Source organism: Symphalangus syndactylus, chromosome 2 (assembly GCF_028878055.3).
Source record: "Symphalangus syndactylus isolate Jambi chromosome 2, NHGRI_mSymSyn1-v2.1_pri, whole genome shotgun sequence".
Taxonomy (NCBI): Eukaryota; Metazoa; Chordata; class Mammalia; order Primates; family Hylobatidae; genus Symphalangus; species Symphalangus syndactylus.
In genome coordinates, this window is record NC_072424.2 from 24,159,300 (window position 1) to 24,180,675 (window position 21,376).

At 48.9% G+C, this 21,376-nt stretch overlaps 2 protein-coding genes across 13 annotated transcripts in view; one reads left to right on the top strand and one right to left on the bottom strand.

The window, feature by feature from the left end:
* Positions 1-4,861, top strand: part of AFAP1L2 (actin filament associated protein 1 like 2) — a 109,941-nt gene extending 105,080 nt beyond the window's left edge. For 6 of the 12 annotated variants that reach the window (XM_055248477.2, XM_055248512.2, XM_055248409.2 and 3 more), the window contains 4 exons: positions 305-460; positions 2,310-2,491; positions 2,623-2,745; positions 3,641-4,861. In XM_055248477.2, coding sequence (XP_055104452.1) covers positions 305-460; positions 2,310-2,491; positions 2,623-2,745; positions 3,641-3,667 — 488 coding nt within the window. In that variant the 3' untranslated portion in view covers positions 3,668-4,861. Of the gene's footprint in view, positions 1-304; positions 461-2,309; positions 2,504-2,622; positions 2,746-3,640 lie in introns of all 12 variants that reach the window. The other 6 variants (XM_055248462.2, XM_055248502.2, XM_055248401.2 and 3 more) reach the window with 1 other exon arrangement.
* A 332-nt stretch (positions 4,862-5,193) lies between these two features.
* VWA2 (von Willebrand factor A domain containing 2) overlaps positions 5,194-21,376 on the bottom strand; it is a 55,907-nt gene continuing 39,724 nt past the window's right edge. The window contains exons 8-14 of the mRNA XM_055248524.2: positions 21,136-21,268; positions 17,383-17,438; positions 14,984-15,091; positions 13,136-13,708; positions 10,169-10,720; positions 9,297-9,422; positions 5,194-8,440 (exon numbers count right to left, since the gene is read on the bottom strand). Coding sequence (XP_055104499.2) covers positions 8,343-8,440; positions 9,297-9,422; positions 10,169-10,720; positions 13,136-13,708; positions 14,984-15,091; positions 17,383-17,438; positions 21,136-21,268 — 1,646 coding nt within the window. The 3' untranslated portion in view covers positions 5,194-8,342. The remainder of the gene's footprint in view (positions 8,441-9,296; positions 9,423-10,168; positions 10,721-13,135; positions 13,709-14,983; positions 15,092-17,382; positions 17,439-21,135; positions 21,269-21,376) is intronic.

The window sequence follows — 21,376 nt, forward strand, 5'->3', positions numbered from 1 at the left end:
GCCTCTCCCAGTCCATTGATTCAAATGTTAATCTCCTTTGGCAACACCCTCACAGACACACCCAGCAACAATACTTTGCATCCTTCAATCCAATCAAGTTGACACTCAATATTAACCATCACACCATCCTTCTCAGATTAGAAAACAAATTCAGAGAGGTAGAGGGACCTGTCCAGTTCTGGCATCCAGCCTAGCAGGGCTTTGTGCCAAAGCCCCAGGTTCTATCTGAGCCTGGGGAGTAGACTGGGGACAGCCCTCATGATCCAGCTGTGCTGACCTGGGGCTCCCCTCTCTGGGTCTGTAGAGATCAAGCTTGGCAAGAATCGGACAGAAGCTGAGGTGAAGCGGTACACAGAGGAGAAGGAGAGGCTTGAAAAGAAGAAGGAAGAAATCCGGGGACACCTGGCTCAGCTCCGGAAAGAGAAACGAGAGCTAAAGGAAACCCTACTGAAATGCACAGGTAAGGGGACCCCCAGTGGGGAGGGACCCTCCGCTCAGAGGGCTGTGTAGGCTTAACTTTTTGGCGGAAGATCTGGCTGTCACCTGCCTTCCCAATCAGTGGGCCCTGGCCCCTTCAACCCTTGGCCTGGGTGGGTGCTCCCTTGTGTGTCCTTTGTTCCAATCCTGTCTGAAAGGTCATTCTCCTGGACATAGAGAGAAAGCCTCTGACGGAACATCAATAGGACCAGCAGGTCATCATGAAAGCTAGTTATAGGAGGAAGTTTTATAGGATTATGCATAGGCCGTGTTTTATTGTCACTTAAGTGCATATTCCTTGGCCCATCTTTTGAGGACCTGGCACTGCAGATTTTTTGAGCTCTGGTCAGCTGACTGGAGTCTCATGTCATCCTTCATGCGTTACCTACACCTGTTAACGCATCAGCCTTCATTTCTTTAAAGTCAACAAAAATGTAAGATACGTGCCAAGAAGTCTTTCTAGATTATCTTCCACATCACACTTATCTTCCACATCACACTCATATCATTTGACAGCTATTTCCTGGCAATCTGCTGCATTTAAAATTTCAAAATTAAAAAAAATTGAGATGGGGTCTTGCAGTGTTGCCCAGGCTGGTCTAGAGCTCCTGAGCCCAAGGGACACCTGCCTTGGCCTCCCAAAGTGCTGGGATTACAGGTGTGAGCCACCATGCCCAGCTGCAACCTGCCTCTTCTAGAACCTTTCCAAAGTATTTGACTTAGTTTTCATGGAGTAACTTTGTGCTTATTTAAATTGTAGAGGTGTATGAACAAGCAAGAGCAGCAGTGCAGGTTTGAGGACAAACTCAGCTGACTGGTGAGGGAAGGTCTTGAGGGTGCAAAGTCACCCACTGGCTTTTTTTCTTTTTTTGAGATAGTATTGCTCTGTTGCCCAGGCTGGAGTGCAGTGGTGTGATCTTGGGTCACTGCAACCTCTGCCTCCCGGGTTCAAGCGATTCTCCTGTCTCAACCTCCTGAGTAGCTGGGATTACAGGCACCCGCCACCATGTCTAGCTAATTTTTGTATTTTTAGTAGAGATGGGGGTTTCACCATGTTGGCCAGGATGGTCTCAAACTGGCCTCAAGTGATCTGCCCGCCTCAGCCTCCCAAAGTACTGGGATTATACAGGCGTGAACCACCACACCCAGCTTGAACTGTATTTTTTTAAACTCCAATCTTCAAAACATTATTAGTATATGTTTTCTTTTCCTTCCCTCTTTAGAGATGGTCCTTCAATAGCATCTGTGAATTTTTCTTAAACAGTGGCCCTGTGCTCAGGACTTTATGTGGTACATATGTGACACCATCCTTTCCTCCAGCCGTGAGCTTCCAGGATACAGGCCCTAGGCATCATTTCATGGTGTGGCAGCATCAACCTGAGAGGTCCAGGGTTAAGAGGAGGAGCCAGGGCTGAGGACTCCTGCTCTGTTAGGCCTAGGGAAGCCAGAGGATTGAGGGAACTTGGTGGGGCAGGTCAAGCTACCCAGCCCTCCTCCACGGGCCATGAATAAAGCCCCTCACCCTTTTGGATCACTGTCAAAACAACCAAGAGTCTCTGAGAACCTACAAGAATGGACTTAGGCCTCAGACTCATGCCCTTTAGTGAAGCCAGAGCTCTCCTCCCCAGGAGCCTCCCAGCCTTTGCAGAATGCTAGCTAGAGCAGGCCTCCAGGCTGCCCTGGCATACAGGCCCCTCCTGGCTCTGAGTGTTGGGGCCAGACCTGTGGTCCTTCTTGGGTGGTGGGGTATGTAGATCCTGCCTCCACTCAGCAGGGCTCCCTGGCCTGGGCTGAGATGCTGTTCTCTGATGCCTGCATAATTCTCTCTCCAGACAAGGAAGTCCTGGCCAGCCTGGAGCAGAAGCTGAAGGAAATTGACGAGGAGTGCCGGGGCGAGGAGAGCAGGCGCGTGGACCTGGAGCTCAGCATCATGGAGGTGAAGGACAACCTGAAGAAGGCTGAGGCAGGGCCTGTGACGTTAGGCACCACCGTGGACACCACCCACCTGGAGAACGTGAGCCCCCGCGTAAGTGCTAGAGCCAAGGCCTCTGGGCTGCTTGCAGGGCTCCCTGGACATGGGTTGGGGCAGGTGGGTCACATCTCCCTCCCTTTGACTCAGCCCTTGGTCTCCTCCTGTAACCACAGCCCAAAGCTGTCACACCCGCCTCTGCCCCAGACTGTACCCCAGTCAACTCTGCAACCACACTCAAGAACAGGCCTCTCTCGGTCATGGTCACAGGCAAAGGCACTGTCCTCCAGAAAGCCAAGGTAAGCAGTGACTCCCAGCCTCCCTTGGGGCCAGTAGAAATGTCACTAAGGTAGGGGCCCATCTTCTGACCCAGGTGGTGCTTTGTGGCTTTTGGCACCAGCTCTGAGCAAGGGCTCGGCATTCACCAAGGAGTAGCAATGGCTTTGCCGTGCCTTCGGCTCAGTCTCTGGCACTGACCAACCAGAAAGGTGCCTGCACTTGGTTCAAGTGTCCTTCCCTGTGAGCTTGGGGATGCTTCAGTTCTTGCCCTCCACACAGGTATGGGTAGATTCCAGGGGGACAGCTGCAGCTCAGGGACAGATTATGACTGAGTTTTCAAACCAAAAAGTCAGTGACTCCACAGGACTTCTACCATTAAAACTAAAGAAACAGACTCACATAGGTGGTTTGAATTGCCCAAAGTTGCCCACCCAACTAGTGGCAAAATTCTCAGCAAGTTGTGAATGAGGAATCCATGCTATGATGGGGTTTCTCCCTGATGGCTAGTCAAAAAGTATCATTAATCATTTACTCATTTGTACACTAAAGAACATGCCTAGGGCTGCCTTTGCTTTTGGCAAATTCTGCTCTTTATTCCTATCCTCCTTACCTGCTGGAGATATTTGGAGGTCCCACAACAATGGCTAGCCAATAAATCCATGCAAGCATCTGAACCTCCACTCCCTTGTTGCTGTGAGAGACATCACTTATAGGCACTCGCTGTTGTGCCACAGTCTCAAAATCTCTGAATAGGCACTCTAAGCAGTGATGAACACACAGGGTTTGAAACATTTGTCACCTCTATGCCTAAAATAGTTTTTCTCACATTTTTTCTATGTATATCAAGGTTGCTACAGTGGATATCTAACTATCTTTTTGTGGGGGGTGGGTGCTGGTATTTGAATGGTACCCTAGGAATGGGAGAAGAAAGGAGCAAGTTAGAAAACAAGCTTCATCTAAAGACTGTCATGTCAATGTGAACCTTGGTGACAATCCTGCTTTGTTAAAGCAAAAACTCTGCAAAAGGGTGAGTCTGTTTAGAAGAAAAAGCAAAGACTGAGGTACTGTGAATGGAGCGCTTTGGCTAAGAGGAGGCTCTGTCCCTTTTCAGAGCCAAAGGAAATAATACAACAAAAAGGAGGCTTCTTTGGAGACCTAAGTCTATTGGATGTAAACAAGACGTTGTATTTAGGGATGTTCTGTGTTTCCTTCTTTTTTCAAGTTGTCATCAATTGCTTTACTAAGATTTTTAAATAGTGAAAACCTCGTGTTTAGACTTTGGTGGAAGATGAATCAAGGAAGCAGGGCCCCGTCTTATGGGTCACGTGGCTTTGGTGAGTGAGAAGACCTAAAGTCCTGGCCATCATCTCTTATCCAATACTTAGCCGTTGGGGATTAAACCATCCTTGCCTTCAATTCTCTCCAATATTACCAGGCCCAACTCAGTCTTCAGTGATTTTAAACAGCATTGACATCATCTGTAAAACCATCTATGACATGAGTTTTGAGAAACAATAACGGGAAAATATTTGGGACCAAGCTGAAGCACTGATCTCACTAAGTTAAAGACTTCTTTCCAGTCCAAGGCAGGCCTGAATCAACTGTCTCTTTAAATAAAATTTTAAGTGATGCTGTATTATATATAGGAAAAAAATGCTTAAAATCCTGTCATTTAGAACAGTGAAAAGTATCTTTTGAGATTAAACTGACTCTTTACTGTAGGGGAAAAAAAATTACTGTGTTTACAGATTCATTGCTGTGGTCGGGCCATTTTTAAGGGACGAGTTATTTAATATAAATAGTCCCTGATTTTAAGTTCTGTTTAATGTTCATTCCCCTTCCAAGAACAAAGTGGTGATTTTTGGTTAGGGTGATTGCCCTCTTAAAATTGGCAGTGCTGTTCCTTGTGCTGCCCGTCTTTTCCTCTGATGGCATTTTTTTTTTTTTAACACAGGTTGAAACATTTCATCTATTATCACTGCCTCATTTCTGAAGGGTTGTGTTTCAGTTCTTTAACACTTGTTCCTGAGAACTAAAGGTCTTTTTTATTCTTATTTCCTCTCTCATAAACATTTGGTGACCTTTTACCAAGTGGTGAGTTAGGTTTTTTAAAATAAAATGTTCATTGTATTTGAAGTTTTCCTTTAGTTCATGAAATGACTTGGGGCAGGGCCTGGGGGGTTCTCAAGGGAGGAAATGTTTTGGTTATTTACACACTGAACTACAAGATGGGATCCTAGCAGGAAACTCAGCCTCCTTGAATCAAAGAGCACAGATAAGGCTGAAAGCAAATTTTAGTTGTACAGTTAACAACATACCAAAGACACAGGAAACATCTGCAGAAATTGATCATATATAAGTGAATGAAAAATCAGTACTCCCAGAAGTTAAATATACTCCTAAAGAATTCTTGGGAAAAAAGAAACATACCAATACTGGGAAGGTTGCCTAAGTAGTAATTAAGGAAGTTTATAGCATAAATGTGTTTATTTTAAAAATGACAAAACCAAAATCTGGTTCATTAAAGAGACAAATAGACAACCTAAGGCAATATGAAATAGCAGAACTGAAATGGAGGCCTTAATACAGATACTGACAAGATTTTTCAAATTATAAGAAAATACTATGAATATATCAGTGTAAAAGTTTGAGAAATATGTATTTTCCATTATAAGGTTTGTATAGCTCTGATACCAAAAATTCAAAACAAATTGCAAAAGAAAACAAATCTCATTGTTGGACACAGATTAAAAGAATCTGAAATAAAATGTTGGCAAATGAAAAATTCAGCAGGGTTTATAGAATGATGCATAATGACCAAATAGAGTTTATCCAAAAAAATCAAGGGTTGTTCAATGACTGAAAACACACAAATGGATAACCTATCACATTAACAGACTAAATATAAAAAATGCATTATCTTGAAGGAAGAAGAAAAAGCATACCATAAATCTCAACACATAATAAACACTCTTAGTTCATCTAGGAATTAAGCATTCTTAAACTGATAAGTAACCCATAGAAAACAATTATAAGGATGAAAAAGTCAAGAACCAGATATGGATACATGCTACTTCATGAAACATTATTCTGGAGGTCCCAGGCAATGCAAAATGACAAGAAAAAGAAGTGATATACAACTTTAAAAGGAAGAGACAAAACTAGCATCATTTGGAAATATTTCTCTAGAAAAGCAAGAGTCAATTATTAGAACTATGGTATTCAATAAGATGACTGGAATCAGGATCGTCCAGAGAAAATAAGGAAATTTATGGCCTATATGCAATGTTTTAATTATTGCAAGGAAAATATATTTCTGTCTTATTTGAATAAGTAATTAAAGGTAAAAATTAAAGCTAATTTCTTTTAAATGAAAGAAAAAAGGCTTGGCTAGTTAGGCCATAGGATAGCACTTTCCTGGGGGACTGACAAAAGCTGAACCATTCAGTGGCACTGTCACTACAAAAGGGGAAAAAATGTTTCAAAGGCGAGAAACCCATTTCCTACAAAGAAACAGTAAAAGCCTTTACTATGTAAGTCCAGAGCCCACAGTTTGCTGTTTAAATCCAAGTAATTCAATCAGGGCACCCAAATACCAGCCCGGAACAAGACAAAAAGCCTACATTATAACATCGTTAAACTGCTATTTAAAGACAATGCATTCATGTAATTTCTATGACATCACTGATCAGCATCTGCTAGGGAGCATGTGATCCTGCCCCAGACGTTGTCTTCTGTGAAGGGCAGCATAATAACAAAGTTATCAATGAAAGTATCCCTTGAATATAGATGATTATGACTCAACATCTGGTACACCAGACTTTTTAATATCTAAAATCATGGTGATACTGCTTCAAGCACTTTTCTAGCACCAGAAATCCTGAAGTTCTTAAAGCCAAAGTACCCTTGAATGTTTGTCTATAAAACATTATGTTAAAATATTTATAAAGAAAAATGGGCCAGGCACGGTGGTTCACCCCTGTAATCCCAGCACTTTGGTAGGCCAAGGCAGGGGGATCACCTGAGGTCAGGAGTTCGAGACTAGCCTGGCCAACATGGTGAAACCCTAACTAAAAATACAAAAATTAGCCAGGCGTGGTGGCATGTGCCTGTAATCCCAGCTACTCAAGAGGCTGAGGCATGAGAATCACTTGAACCTAGGAGGCAAAGGTTGCAGTGAGCCGAGATTGTGCCACTGCACTCCAGCCTGGGCAGCAAGAGTGAAACTCCATCTCAAAAAAAAGAAAAATGATAAAGTGTCTGGAGTTACATCAGAGCTCTAGAAAGATTTCTACTGAAAATCCAACTCTAAACAACACAACCAAAGAGAAGAAGTAATTCCTAAATACTGCAGGGATAGGTAAGTAAGTATCTAGTTTGCCAGAGAATATTCCAAATATGCCTCTTTGCCACATAGGTACAAATATCCCTGTTTAATAAATAACCAACATTTCTTGAAATATTTCTTTAAAAACTGTATAGAAAAGCAAAGCAAAACAAAACTAAAACCTAGACAGCGTAAGATCAATGCTTTAAAAAGCAAAATCTCTAAGTTTCTTTATCCTGTATTTTTGAGTTTAAGAATCTTACTTCTCTTTGCCCCACTAAAAGGAGAATAAGGAAAGAATTCCATAAACACACCACAATTAACCCCTCCTAAGTACATTTTTTTCTTTTTGAGACAGATTTTCACTCTTGTGGCCCAGGCTGGAGTGCAGTGGTGAGAGCTCACTACAACTTCTGCCTCCCAGGTTCAAGCCATTCTCCTGCCTCAGCCTCCCGAGTAGCTGGGATTATAGGCATCCGCCACCACCTCCTGCTACTTTTTGTATTTTTAGTAAAGACAAAGTTTCACCATGTTGGCCAGGGTGGTCTCAAACCCCGGACCTCAGGTGATCCACCTGCCTCAGCCCCTAAAGTGCTGGGATTACAAGCGTGAGCCACAGTCTCTGGCCGTAGCCTCTTTTGAAAGGAAGACCCTTCAAGTGGACACTGCTCACGACTCAGAACAATTTCAGGTGGCCCCTCCAGACCTGGGCCAATTGCACACTCAGCCCCTCCCCCATCATATAACAAGCTGGTTAATTGGTCACATTTCAGTCTGAGACCTTTCCAAGTCTCTTCCACACACAAAAGGCAGTCGCCAGAAGTCACAAATGTCCCTCAAGCCCCCTTTCAGACTCAATGCAAATGCATCCAGAATGTCTTTGGGGAAGTGGAAAAGCTGCTGCTTTCCATCTTGGAAGGCTGTGGCCTTCGCGGTCCAAAGGATGCTCTAGTAAAGGCCTCTGCTTGGCATTACTGTGTCAACAACATTCTGGCTAGCATTGACTGTGGGCAAAGGAACGTCAGACAGGCCGCTAAATTTAAGTCTTCAGGACCCCTTGTTTATCCTCAAGGGAAAGGTGGCAGATGACATAGCCTCAACAAGGCACAGCAGGTGCAAAAAGTCAGTATTTACTTACACATCAAAGGTTTTCAACATCATTTGTGGGTGACATCAGCTGCTTTCTTGTCTCTAAGCAGCATGGCTGCAGTTGGGACATCCTCCTCCCTCAGTGAGAATAGTGGTCCTGGCCACAGCGGGAAGCAGACATTCCAGAAGGTAGGCACCATTTCAGTGCCCAGGCCTTCTCTGTAGTTGCTGGGAGGGGTACGGCTGCTGCCCTCCTGCACGGGAGCCACGTGCCTCGGGGGCATCTCCTCTCAAGAATCCTGGGGAAGGAAGTGAACTCTGAGGACAGGAGTGTCTGCATCCCCTTCTCAGCCCTCCAGCAGCCTCTAAGGACCCCTTCAGGTCCTGCTCTTACTCTACAACCCACCTCGCCCCCAGCAGAAGATGCCAGATCAGAGACCCCATCTGATTGTCCTCCAGAGCTTCTCTCTGGCCTTAGGAAGCCAACCTCTGCCCATGGCCAAAAAACCAAGGCTCCGACTAGGCTTGTCTTCTCATTTCTGGCTGTTCTAACTTCAAACTCATGAACAGGAACCATAAGTGGACCTCTAATGCCTCCCAACAATCACTCTCTAGGTCCTAATCTGTTACCCTTGACAGTCACTTCTTTTCTCTCAAACCTCTAGCACCTCCTCCTCGTCCTCACTTAGCTGTTCCTCCCATTTTACTGAGCAAACAAAAAGCACCCCAAAAAGAGCTTCCAGCAGCTCCCACCACCGCATTTACCCATCCCTGCCTCCGTCTGCATCCTTGTCCCCTGGATCCACTGTGCTCCTAACCGTGGCCTCCCTCCTAGTTGTCATGACTTTCTCCAGGGTGCTTAGCACCGTCTACCACACCACATGTTGTATTATTTGCTTATTGTCTGTCTTCCCATTAGAATGGAAGCTCCATGAGGGCAGAGGTTTTATTCATTTGTTTACTGCTATGTTCCTGCACTGAGAACGATGCCTGGGATGCAGGAGGTACTCACTAAATGTTTCATGGGTAAATGACTGAATAATTCCTTCCACTGAACGAATGTTTTAGAACCTGCCTTCAGCTGAGTTTGTGGGACTTGGCAGGACTCGCAATACCATCCCTGGCTCACACATACAGAGCAAGAGTTCCACTCACGGTTCTCGCAGTGGGGGCCCTCCCAGCCATCCCGACACTCGCAGCGGTAGCTCCCATTCTGCAGGACGCAGCTGCCGTCATTCATGCACGGGCTGGGTTTGCAGAGGTTGACTGGCCGCTTGGCTTCTACAATGGAAAACACCACACCCACCAGGCCGGCCAGGCACGGGTTAGACCCAAAGACCCCTACCCTAAGTAAGCCCAGTAGAGGTGCAAGGCTACTAGAGTCATGTCTCCCTTTGCCCTGGTAGCTCATGGTTGGTGCTGCATGCCACTTGGCTAGGTTAGTAAGACCCAGCTCTCCTACAGACTCATGGAGAGTCCATTGCTCAGATGTGCCACACACATGCAGACTTTTTTTTTTTTTTGAGGCAGAGTCTTGCTCTTGTTGCCCAGGCTGGAGTACAATGGCACGATCTTGGCTCACCACAACCTCCACCTCCCGGGTTCAAGTGATTCTCCTGTCTCTTTTAAGAAGGTGAAGAGGAGGTCACTGGATTTGGGCTGGCCTGGTCCTGTTTGCTCTGGGCTCTGTCACTGCCCAAGTCAGTGTCAATGTGGGATCTTTAGAACCTTAGGAAGCTTGTGGATATTCTAAAAGTGTGTTCTGTTTAAAGGGAATGCATACATTCTCAAGTTTGGGAGGGAGTATCTATGTTAGTTAAACTTTCTGTACCTTAAATGTCAAATGGGGATGGTTATGCCTACTGTAGGATTTTATGTGAGCATGGCATTTAGCACAGAACCTGGCACTTGGGAAGCAAGTGCTCAGTAGCTGGGAAGAGCTGCCATCCTTGTCATGATGTATGTGAAGGCTAAGGCTGAGGGCCTGCCATGGGGGCAGCCCTGAGGGTGTGGATTCCCCCACTCACCTCCACACAGCCACTCAATGAGCACGTCCTGGTGGTACCGCAGGTCGGCGTAAGCTGCCACGTGGATCAGCGAATCCCGGGGACCTGCAAGCCTCCGCAGACCCTCGCTTAGGACAGGCCCCACGCCCACGACCAAGACAGAGATGCCATTGTTCCTCAGCTTCTGGGCAGGGACGGCCGCATCCTCTGTGCCTCTCCCGCCTGTGAGCACCACCACAGCTTTGGGGACACCAGGCCGGGCGCCCCTCTGGACAGTCATCACTTTGTCATAGATGTGCAGCAGGGCGGTGCCGGCTGAACCCACCCCACCCAGGTAGGGGGCCTGGCTAATGGCCCGCAGCAGCGCAGCCTGGGTGGGTTTGGTGTCCAGCCTGAAGGCAGTCTGCACCTGGCTGCCATACACCACCAGGCCGACCTGTGTCACGTCAGGGTTCACCTCAAACTGGAGGGCACAGCTTCGCACAAAGCTCTGCATCTGAGCAAAATTCTCGGGCCCTACTGAGGCAGAGGTGTCCAACATAAAGACAAGGTCCAGGGCTTGTGTCCGGCACCCTGCAGGAGCAAGCAGAGGGGCTTCAGCAGTGGATCTGCCAGTGAGAGCCCCTCGACGGGACCCAGGGACTGCCAGGTTGGGTAGGGCCCAGGTCAGCCAGGGTGCTCTGTTCACTGCAGAATCCACCCTCTATGTCTTCCTTTAGCCACAGAACAGCACTTTCCTAGAATATTAGCAGGAAGATGAGTGACTGCCAGACCACATTTCCCAGCCTTCCTGGCAGCTAGGGTGGCCACGTGTCTAAGTTCTGGCTGACTGACCTGATCAATTTCAAACTCATGCAGCTGGAAGCTGCTTACCTTCCACTTCCCCTCTCCCCCTTCCTGCTGGCTGAGAAATGGTGACCTCGGACCTCAGGAAGCCATAAGATGACCAAGACCTGCTGGCCCAGGCCACTCACCTCTGAACTGTACGTGAGAGAAATAAGTTCCTGTCTTATGTAACCCATGGAGTTTGTGGGCAACCCTTTGTGACAACATCTTCACCTGTGCCTTCATCCATCCCCAGTATGTAGGGCACTAATTAGATGCTGTATGGACAAAATGGGCCCATGCCTGCTGTCAACAGGCTGACAGTCTAGGGGAACAGACATGAAATGAACACAGAATTACAAATGATGTCGGCAGCGTGGAGGGAAAAGCAGGGGACTTCGAGAGAGACCAGTAGGGTAACATAACAAGACTGGGAAAGGGTTCAGAGCTTCTCTGGGGAGGTGACATTTCACCTAAGAACTGAAAGACAAGTAAGTATGAGCCAGAAGGCCTCTCCCGTGCAGGGGATGCAGAGAGGCCTGTGGGGACCAGGCTACAGGGAGCTCTCAGAAGCCAGGGGAAGGAGTTTGGGTTTTATTTCAAGTGCAAAGGGGAACCACTGGAAATTCTAAGTATGGAGTTAGAGGAGCTGATGCTCTGATTATTGGTTTTTAAAACCACTCCCACACCAGGAATGTCTGAGAAACTATCACAGCTACAGGGAAGGCGGCTGACTACATGTACTGTGGGGTCCTGGATGGGATTCTGGAACAGAAAAAAGACATTAGGTAAAAACTAAACAAATATGAATCAAGCATGGATTCACTAAATAATAATGTATCAATACTGGTTCATTAATGGTAACACTGTGCCATGCTAATGCTAATGCAAGGTGTTAATAGGAGGGAAACTGGGTGTGGGGTATAGGGAACTCTCCACTATTGTCAATTTTTTTTCCTATAAATCTACAACTATTATTTTTTTTTAAAAAATCCAACCAAACAAGCAGAACAAAACCACTTAGACCAGCCTGGAGGGGCAGGGTGGGAGTGGGCAGCCAATCCCTGTCCTTCCCCCTTACAGGAGGGAAAGCCTCTCGCCTTGGAGAGAGTGGTGGCATCAGGGCTGAGAAGCAGAATCACATCTGTAGCTTCCCACGCCCACCTACCATGGGAGAACTCCAGGAGCCCTGTAAAAGATGCATTTCACTCAAGCCTGTAATCCCTCCAATTTGGGAGGCTGAGGTGGGAGGATTGCTTGAGCCCAGGAGTTCGAGACCAGCCTGGGCAACATAGTAAGACCACCTCTCTATAAAAAATAAAACAATTAGCTGGGCATGGTATTGTGCACCTGTAGTCCTGGCTATTCTGGAGGCTGAGGTGGAAGGATCACATGAGCCCAGGAGTTCCAGGCTGCAGTGAGCTATGATCGTGCCACTGCATTCCAGCCTGGGTAACAGAGAGAGACCCTGTCTCAAAAGAAAAAAAGGACGTGTTTCAGCTACTACATCTCTGGCCATGGGCCAGGCCTCTGCATGGGGACAGTGTTCTCTAGAGTGCCTTCCAATAGGGGTCATAAAAAATCAACTTCATGGCTTGCAAAACAGAACAGAAGAGAAAAATGTCAGAATGCATCCCAGGCAGACAGGGTAAGTATCCTCTCAGGAAGCGTTTGTTTCAGTTGTGTGTGGCTGCACCAGTGCGTGCGCATGCACGTGCATCCGTGTGTGTGTGTGTGCATACATGTGCATGTGTGCACCAGGAATGCACTTCTTTCTGTGGATTGCCATCAGAGGAGCTGGAAGCTGCTGCTCTGGAGCCTGCTTAGTAGATTCAGAGCTCTTAGTAACAACAATAATAAAATCGTGATTAATAATGATAACAGCAACACCTAGAGTTTGCTGAGTGCTTACTCTGTACTAAGCATGTACACCACCCATCTTATCTGATTCTCACTAAAGATCTCTCAGGAGGTACTACTATTAGTCCCATTTTATTGACAGGTAAACTGAAAATTATTTATGTGACTGGTACCTGAAAGAGCGGGGCTGTGGTTTCAGCCCCTAGAAGAGGAACTGGCAGAGAATGATGGTTAGGTGGTGGCCAAAAGGAGGAAGGACCTGCCCACTGACCAGCGGCCCTGGGTTAGGCACTGGGACCTTACCTGGCCGCCGCCAGCTGCACAGCTTCCCCTGCAGCTCAAGGATTTGGTTGAGCAGATCCTGAGGGTCCGAGTAGACCATCACCTGCTTTGGGCTGCCCGTGATCTCCTCCAGCTCTGCCCGCACGGCCTCACTGCCTACACCCAGCAGGAGCAGCTCTCGCGCCCTTGCGTGACGCGCTGGGCCCGCAACCTCATCCTCGGAGCGTGACTCAGTGAGCAAAACCACCACTCTGCGTGGCCGGTCCTGGCCTGTCCTGGTGGCGCTCCCAAAGCCACGGTCTGCTGCCTGCTGCAAGGCACTGCCCGTCAGGGTGGGGCCACCAAGGAAGGAAATGCCATCGAGGCTCCTGACCAGATCAGGCACATCCTGGTACTCCCCCACAGGCACCGCCACCAGCAGCTCCCTGCTGTACGCGGCCACACCCACTCGGGCCCGAGAGTCCCCGCTCAGCACGGCCTGCACAAATCGCTTCACGAAGGCTTTGGCCCGCAGGAAGCCGTCCAGAGTGGCGCCCGCAGAGCTGTCCAGCAGGAAGAGGACGTCGACCCTGCATTCCAGGCTCAGCTTCAGGGCTGCGTGGATCACAGCAACACCCACTGTCAAGCCATGGCCATGCGGCATGGATCTGTCCCACCCGAGACGCTGAACTACCATGCAGGGCAGGAGAAACTCCCTCCCAGGAGGGAGATGGGGCACAGAAACTGTGGGCCCCTGAGCTTAAGTGACTGGTGCTCGTCACAGAGTTAGAGACAAGGCCAGACATGGCACTCCTGGCACTAAGGGTGTCCATCTAGCCACTTTTTAAAAAGAAAAATGCCATCTATATTATCACTTTTTTCCATTATGGTTAGTCCTGTGTGTGTCCTGAGAAATCTTTGTCTACCTCAAGATCATGAAGACATGCTCCTGTATTTGCTTCTACAGGCTTCACTGCTTTGCCTTTTGCATGGAGGTCTATACCCACGCTAGAATTGACTTCTGCTAGGGTTGTGAGGTACAGGGTCAAGATTAATTGTTTTCATATAGATCTTCAACTAACCCAGTATCACGTTTTTAAAAGTTATTATTCAGGCCGGGCGCGGTGGCTCACACTTGTAATCCCAGCACTTTGAGAGGCCGAGGCGGGTGGATCACGAGGTCAGGAGATCGAGACCATCCTGGCTAACATGGTGAAACCCCGTCTCTACTAAAAATACAAAAAATTAGCCGGGAGTGGTGGCGGGCGCCTGTAGTCCCAGCTACTGGGGAGGCTGAGGCAGGAGAATGGCATGAACCCAGGAGGCGGAGCTTGCAGTGAGCCGAGATTGCACCACTGCACTTCAGCCTGGGTGACAGAGTGAGACTCTGTCTCAAAAAAAAAAAAAAAGTTATGATTTAGCAAGCCCTTATATGCGTCAAGCATGGTACTAAGCACTTCGCATAATCTTATTTAAAACTCTCAACCACCCAGTGAGGTAAAGCCTACTATCATCTTCATTTCACACCTCTAAAATCAAAAGGAATTGGGGCTCCTTGCTCTGCTTTCATAGAATAGAGAAGAAAAGACTCTGTCCAGGACTGGGAGCCAGAGTTGGGTGGACTCCTGCCTTCAGCTGGGCTGGGCAGCACTCAAACTTCGAGCAATGACCGTTCTGCAGCTAATAAGCTGGGAGCCACCGTCTCATCCAGAGCTCAGCCACCCCAATTATGTACTGCACCACGTGAACTGCAGACCAGTGGTGCATTGGAAAGCAGATGGCTCGAGGGCCAGTTTCTACCCAGCAGCTGGAAGGGTGTGCAGTGAAAAGGGGAGCCCGTCCTCTCCTTGCTCCCCAGTGGTCAGTCTTGCAGTGCCGGTGCATACCTACCACAGTTAGCCTCCCCTCTGAAGGCCAGCGGGCAGAGGCACCGGTAGCCATCCAGTCCTTCTGGAACACACGTGCCTCCATTCTGGCAGGGCTGCGAGTCACAGGGGCCTATCGGAGAGATGCCTATTAACCGCTAAGCACCACAGCACAGAGGAGTGGAGAGGACTGCCAGAGGTGTGGGTGCAGCTGGCTTCCTGTTCTAGCAGTGACCAGCCCCTCCCTTCCCCCACAGTCCACCAGGAAACCTGTAGCAGAGAGGGGAAAGCACTGCCGAGTTCATAAATGAGGGGCTGGGCACAGGTGGTAAAGGATGCTCTGTAGCAGGCTTGGTAAGGCCCTGTGTGATGAACTGGTGTTAGACTGGAGCTTCACAAGGAGGAAGCTCCCCGTAGCATCAAGTGTGGCTGCCTCAAGACTGAGAGAGAGCTGTGGTGCCAATGGGGCCCTGTCTTCTAAGTTCTACACAGGGTTGTCTTAATGGCCTCTGCACCTGGCACAGCAAAACACACCAGCCTTCGGATCCTGCGGTCAGGCTGCTCAGCACTGAACATGGCCTCTTGGACTTCCTCCGGCACCTTAATTAACCTCTCCCATCTTCGTATCCTCATCTAAAAAGGAGTGATGGGAACTGAACTTGTTCTGTGGGGTTATTGTGAGGATTAAATGAATGAATCCACAGAAAGTCTCAGCACTAAAAAAACACTCCCCAACAGCTAATGACAGTATTGACTTTTGGATGTGAGATGCAAATTATGAGCAAGTCCTCTTCAAAGCTGAAAGTTTACACTGGAAACCACAGCCTGTGTCAAATCTGGCCCATTCTGAAGTGTCTGATCTATGATTCCCTGTGGTCCATGCCTGAGCATCTCACCACTTTCCTTATCAAGTATTACAAAATGCAGCTAAAACCACATGACCTCTTTCCCAGGGTTACAGAAAACAAACAGAGTCTTCATGTGATCATGTATTCCAAGGGCTGTATAAGCAGCTGAGTGTGGTCACAATTGGGACTGGCATTTTCTTGTCCTTTTTGCTTACAAATATTAATCTGTTTCTTGATGGCCACATCATTGTAATTAAGGTATAGACTTTTCAAAGGCAGAAAAGATTAAGGCTAAGATTAAGCACCTCACTGGGGCTGCTGTTGTATCAGCCAGAAGACTGTGGAAATAGCTGGGGGCTCACTGACATTGACAACAGTGGCCTTTAACTGAGCATCTATTATGTGCTGGGGACTGTGCTAAGCACAATACACGCATGGTCTCATTTCATTGTCACAACCTTAGGTAGGAACTATAAAAACCCTATATGACAGATGAGGAAGCTGAAGCTCAATGAATAGAAGTCACGTGCCCTAGGTCAGATCATTGGTAAGAGGCAAAGCTGGGACTGAAAGCCATTTCACTCTAGTTTCTAAACCATAAGTCCTCAAACCCTAATTTCTGAGCAGAAACAGCTCCACTCTCAGATTCTCCTATGCTTAGAGGCCGTGGTGCTGGAACTGTAAACCTTGAGAACATACTGAAGGGATCACCTAACCCCAAATAGGGACGCTCGCTACCCTGCCTGTGTGTCTATCTGCTCGCTACCCTGCCTGTGTGTCTATCTGCTCGCTACCCTGCCTGTGTGTCTAACTGCTCGCTACCCTGCCTGTGTGTCTAACTGCTCGCTACCCTGCCTGTGTGTCTATCTGCTCGCTACCCTGCTTGTGTGTCTAACTGCTGGCATTCTGGGAGATGGCCTACTCATCGGGAGTAGCGAATCCACCCCAGGACTGACACCTACACATTCAAGTGCAATTTCGAGCTCCCAGGTCAATGGGGTCACTAGCACCCCAGGTGAGGGATGGTGACAGACAGTGAGGGCACACCGGGGAACCATGCTGAATGATACATAATGGCATTGATGATTCCTCACGTTAATTTGGGATTTTACAGCTGAGGGATTACTTCCATGGGCATTATCTACTGAATCTTCACCAGGACATCATATACGATGCCCCCCTTTCATATGGAGGAGGGAAATGGGCTTCCAGACATCGGACAAACATCGCTGCATTTTACAGAGGAGGAAATCACTCAGGTATCTTGCCCTGAGTTTGGTGCTGGCTTTGAGGATGTCTGCAAAGCTGGTGCTCGATGCCTGCCTCTCAGCCTCTCACCAATGCACACAACACTGGTTCAGGGGAGTAATCCCAAAGCCACCACTCCATTCTTAATGAGCAAACACCGTTGAGGGAGTCAAGAGCACACTCTCCTCTGCCCCCCAAGTGCCCCATCCCTCTGCCCTAGAGCCAGTCACAACCCCACCCTCTGTCCCAGGATTGTAAAAGCCACTTTACAAAGCAGCCTGGGCCCAGGGCCCTGAAAGAACCAGTAAATCCAAGAGGCAGACCATACCTGGGCAGGTGGTCCTGTAGCAGGTGGCAGGGTGGGTTAGGAACACTCTCTTCCAGCTACAATCCAAGGAAACAGAATTATAGACAGATCAGAGGTGTAAGGGGAGGGCAGAAAACAGAAGATGATTTACAACACCAAAAGCTGACAGAAGATTCCAATGCAGAAATAAGAAAGACTTCCTGGTTTTCTTTCTTGGTTCTACCCTAACTTTTCTCTGCACATAGAGTAGGGAATGTTTCAAACTATCCAGTGACAAAAAAAATAGGCTGGGCATGGTGGCTCACGCTTGTAATCCCAACACTTTGGGAGGCCAAGGTAGGCAAATCACTTGAGGTCAGGAGTTCGAGACCAGCCTGGCCAACATGGTGAAACCCCGTCTCTGCTAAAAATACAAAAATTAGCCGGGCGTGGTGGCGTGTGCCTGTAATCCCAGCTACTTAGCAGGCTGAGGCCAGAGAATCGCTTGAACTCAGGAGGCTGAGATTGCGGTGAGCTGAGATTGCACAACTGCCACTCTAGCCTGGGTAAGAGTAAGACTCCATCTCAAAAAAAAAAAAGGTAACATAAGCTGGCTATCACATTTGAAATTAGAGACATCCACAGGCAAAACCCCAAACTGTAGCAACAGCTTTTTATTATAAGTTACTTTCTGAGGCTCACAATGCAGTAGGGAGAGAAATATTGGGAACTGGGCAGCCGGATTTTGGCTGTGTGACCACAGACATGTTACTTTCCTCCTCTGGTCTTCGCTTTCCTCTTTGTATAGTAATTCTATCTGCAGTTTCAACTGTATTCCTTAAAGCTTCAATGGGGAAGAGAAGAGGACTGAAGGAACAAGGCTCCAGGCCTCCCACAGTGCCCCAGCCCCGCCGCCTCCACCCCAGGTGTGCTGCGTCTATCTGGTCTGCACAACAAGTGTCCACACGAGGCTCTGCAGGTCAAGACATGTAAGCCACTGGACTTAATGACTTCTCAGGTCTGCTGGAGAACTAACGTTCTGTGATAACACAGCAGCCACCATTCCTGGGGTGGCTTCCACCTGCCGGTGTTCCATGAACCACAACTACCTGAAGAGATGGTTCCCTCCATGTTCCAGATAGGGAAATGGGTTCTGACAGCTGACTTAGGGCCCCTGAGGTCACACAGTTACTGGAACACAGCACAGCTGGGGTCCCAACCCTGACCATGACTCCAAATCCCCCCACTCTGCCCTGTGGGCCTCATCCTCGCCTCTGCTGAGTCTCCGGGGCCATGTGCCCTGCTGCCACAGGAGCAGTTCCTCATCTGGGGACAGAAAGCCCCACTCTGGGTTGGCAGCAGCTCCTGGGATGGCCTCACCTGAGGAGACTCTTGGGCCTTGGCAGAAACATTCCCTAAAGTTCTCCAAATAAGGCTTCTTCCAACAAGATCCCGCCCTGGGCTACCCACACAGGGGCAGGCCAATCAGGCGCTCCTCTAGGACAGGGTCTTCCCTGGGGTGAAATGGAGTACACGCCAAGTCAATTCAGAGCTCATGGAGTTGCTGAAATAGAGGTTGCCAAGGCTGGGCGTGGTGGCTCACGCCTGTAATCCCAGCACTATGAAAGGCCAAGGCAGGAATTGAGCTCAGGAGTTTAAGACCAGCCTGGGCGACATAGTGAGACCCATCTATACAAAAAAAAAAAAAAAAAAAAAACCTTAAAAAATTAGCCAGCCACAGTGGTGTGTGTCTGTAGTCCCAACTACTTAGGAGGCTGAAATGGGAGGATGACTTGAGCCTGGAAGTTTGAGGCTGCACTGAGCCATGATCCTGCCACTGTACTCCATCCTGGTGACACAGCAAGACCTTGTCTGAAAAAAATGATTATAATAAAGACAAAGTTTGCCAAACTGCCAGCTCATTCAAGAGAAATCGTCTTCTCTTCCATGTCTATCCTAGTGACCTCATAAAGCCACAAGTCCTAGCCCAGAAAGCTCCCTGGGCCCCTCCCCCTCCCTGATTCAGGCCTCCCTGGGAATTGGCATTTATAGAGCAGACACTACCAACAGGGCTTTGCAGGGACCTGCACACAGTTTGCCCCCCACCTCCCTCAGGTCTGGACACAAATGCCACACGCTCTGCAAGGCCCTCCCTGGCCACTCCACTGCAAACTGTGACCTTGCCCCAAACCCCCGCCTACCCCACCGCATCCCCATCTTGCTGTTGTGTTCCTCCACAGCACCTGCTACCACTTTTATTTTCTGTATTCATTTTGGAATGCCTGCCTTCCATCACTGGAGTGTCAACTTGTGAGGGTAGATGTGTTTCTGAGATGCTGGTTCTGATTTCCCAGGACCTGGGTGAGTGCTGGGAGCACAGGAGGCCCTCAGTGGGTATTTCTTGAGTGAAGAAATGGGTGAAAAGCTCCCAAATGCTTCATTCTAGGAGCCTGCAATATTAACGCATCTACCTATTAAATCACCGCCTGCTCTCAACAACCCTGTAGGGCAGGTATGATTATTATCACACCCCTTTTCAAACGTAGAAACATGCAATGGTAAGTTCACAGCTCCCTAGTGGTGCTGCTAGGATTAAAAATTCAGCAGCCTGACAGCAGAGTCTGAATGCAAGGCCCAGGAAGTAAACACTGCAGCCACCAGCCTCTCCCAGCTGCTCCTGGCTCTGAGCGCCTTGCCCACTGCCACAGTTCCAAATCTTGCAAAACTGCTCGAGCAGCCCCTTCTCTGTGACATCCCAGAGAGGACAGACTCCATCCCAGCACCTAGGATGCCTCAGGGTGGCTGCTGGTCTCCTTTTCCAATGCCCCCCTCTAGACCACGATTCCTTGGGGGCAGCAACTGTACTGTCTCCTTATCGCACATTGCCTGGCTCTGAGCAGGCGCTTAGAACGTGGCCACCAAGGAATCAATCAACTCCTCCTTTCGAATCAACTCCTCCTTTCACTTGAGAGCTTGGGTTCTGAGGAGAGCCTCTGGTGGCCCCGGCATGGCATGAGGCCTCATCTCCTCTGACCCTCATGTAGGCGGCTGGCCTTTCCCAGAGAAACAGTCTTTGGATTCTCCATCAGCCCAGCAGAGCCCTGAGGCTTCTCAGCCAATCCATTTCACTGCTGTTTGCTGTGCTGTGAGCTCTTTGCTGGGGGAGGACCAATGGGCAAAGATGTAGCTGATTCCAACACTGCCCCAGGCCCCCAGAAAGGGAGAGTGTCAGGGTCACCGGTCTCCGGACAGAGGTGCTGAATGGCAGGTAGTCTAAAGAAAGTGCCCGGGAACAGTGCGGGGGGTGTTTGGGAGGGATGAGCTGGCGGCTGGGCAGCAGGTGCTCTTGGGTGCCTGGGCTCCAATCCCGAAGAACCCAGCATCCCACAGCCTCCCTGACTGGAACTCATCTGAGGATCTCGATCCTCTTGCCTCACTCAGCCCCCGTAATGTGGAAACTGGTGCTCAGAGGAACCAAATTGTCAAATCAGTATCACAAGTGCAGACCACTGTCCTGCAGGGCCAGCGCTTGGCTCACTCACCAGCCTTCCAGAATGCCTGTGACCCTGCCACTGGCGCTCGCCCTGGGTACCTGGGCTGTGTTAAGGGATGCTGACACTGAGTAGCTGTGCCTCTCCCTGTTCTCCCGTGGCTATGTCCCTGGCTCCCTCCCAGGTCTCCTTCGATCCCCGTCACAATCTCCATGGCAGGGCCCTAAAGTGCCATCCTCCCCGCAGCTTGGGGGTGGGGGGCCTTCATCCCCACCCAGGCCGAGCCCAGACCGCGCAGACAAACCTGTAGAAGGGACAGTGTGCAGCCAGCACCGCACGGCTCCGCCGCGATCCTCTCCAGCACGGGGCATTGCCGGCGAACTCCCGGACCATCTCCAGCGTCCTGCGCTCACAAGGATGAGGCTCGACCCTGCAGTCTGTGTATACAACACACACCCGCACCCAAGGAGGAGACAGGGTTCCACCTCCTCCTGCCACACACACTTCCCCAGCAGCTGCTCCCGCTCCTGGGAGGTTCCACCACA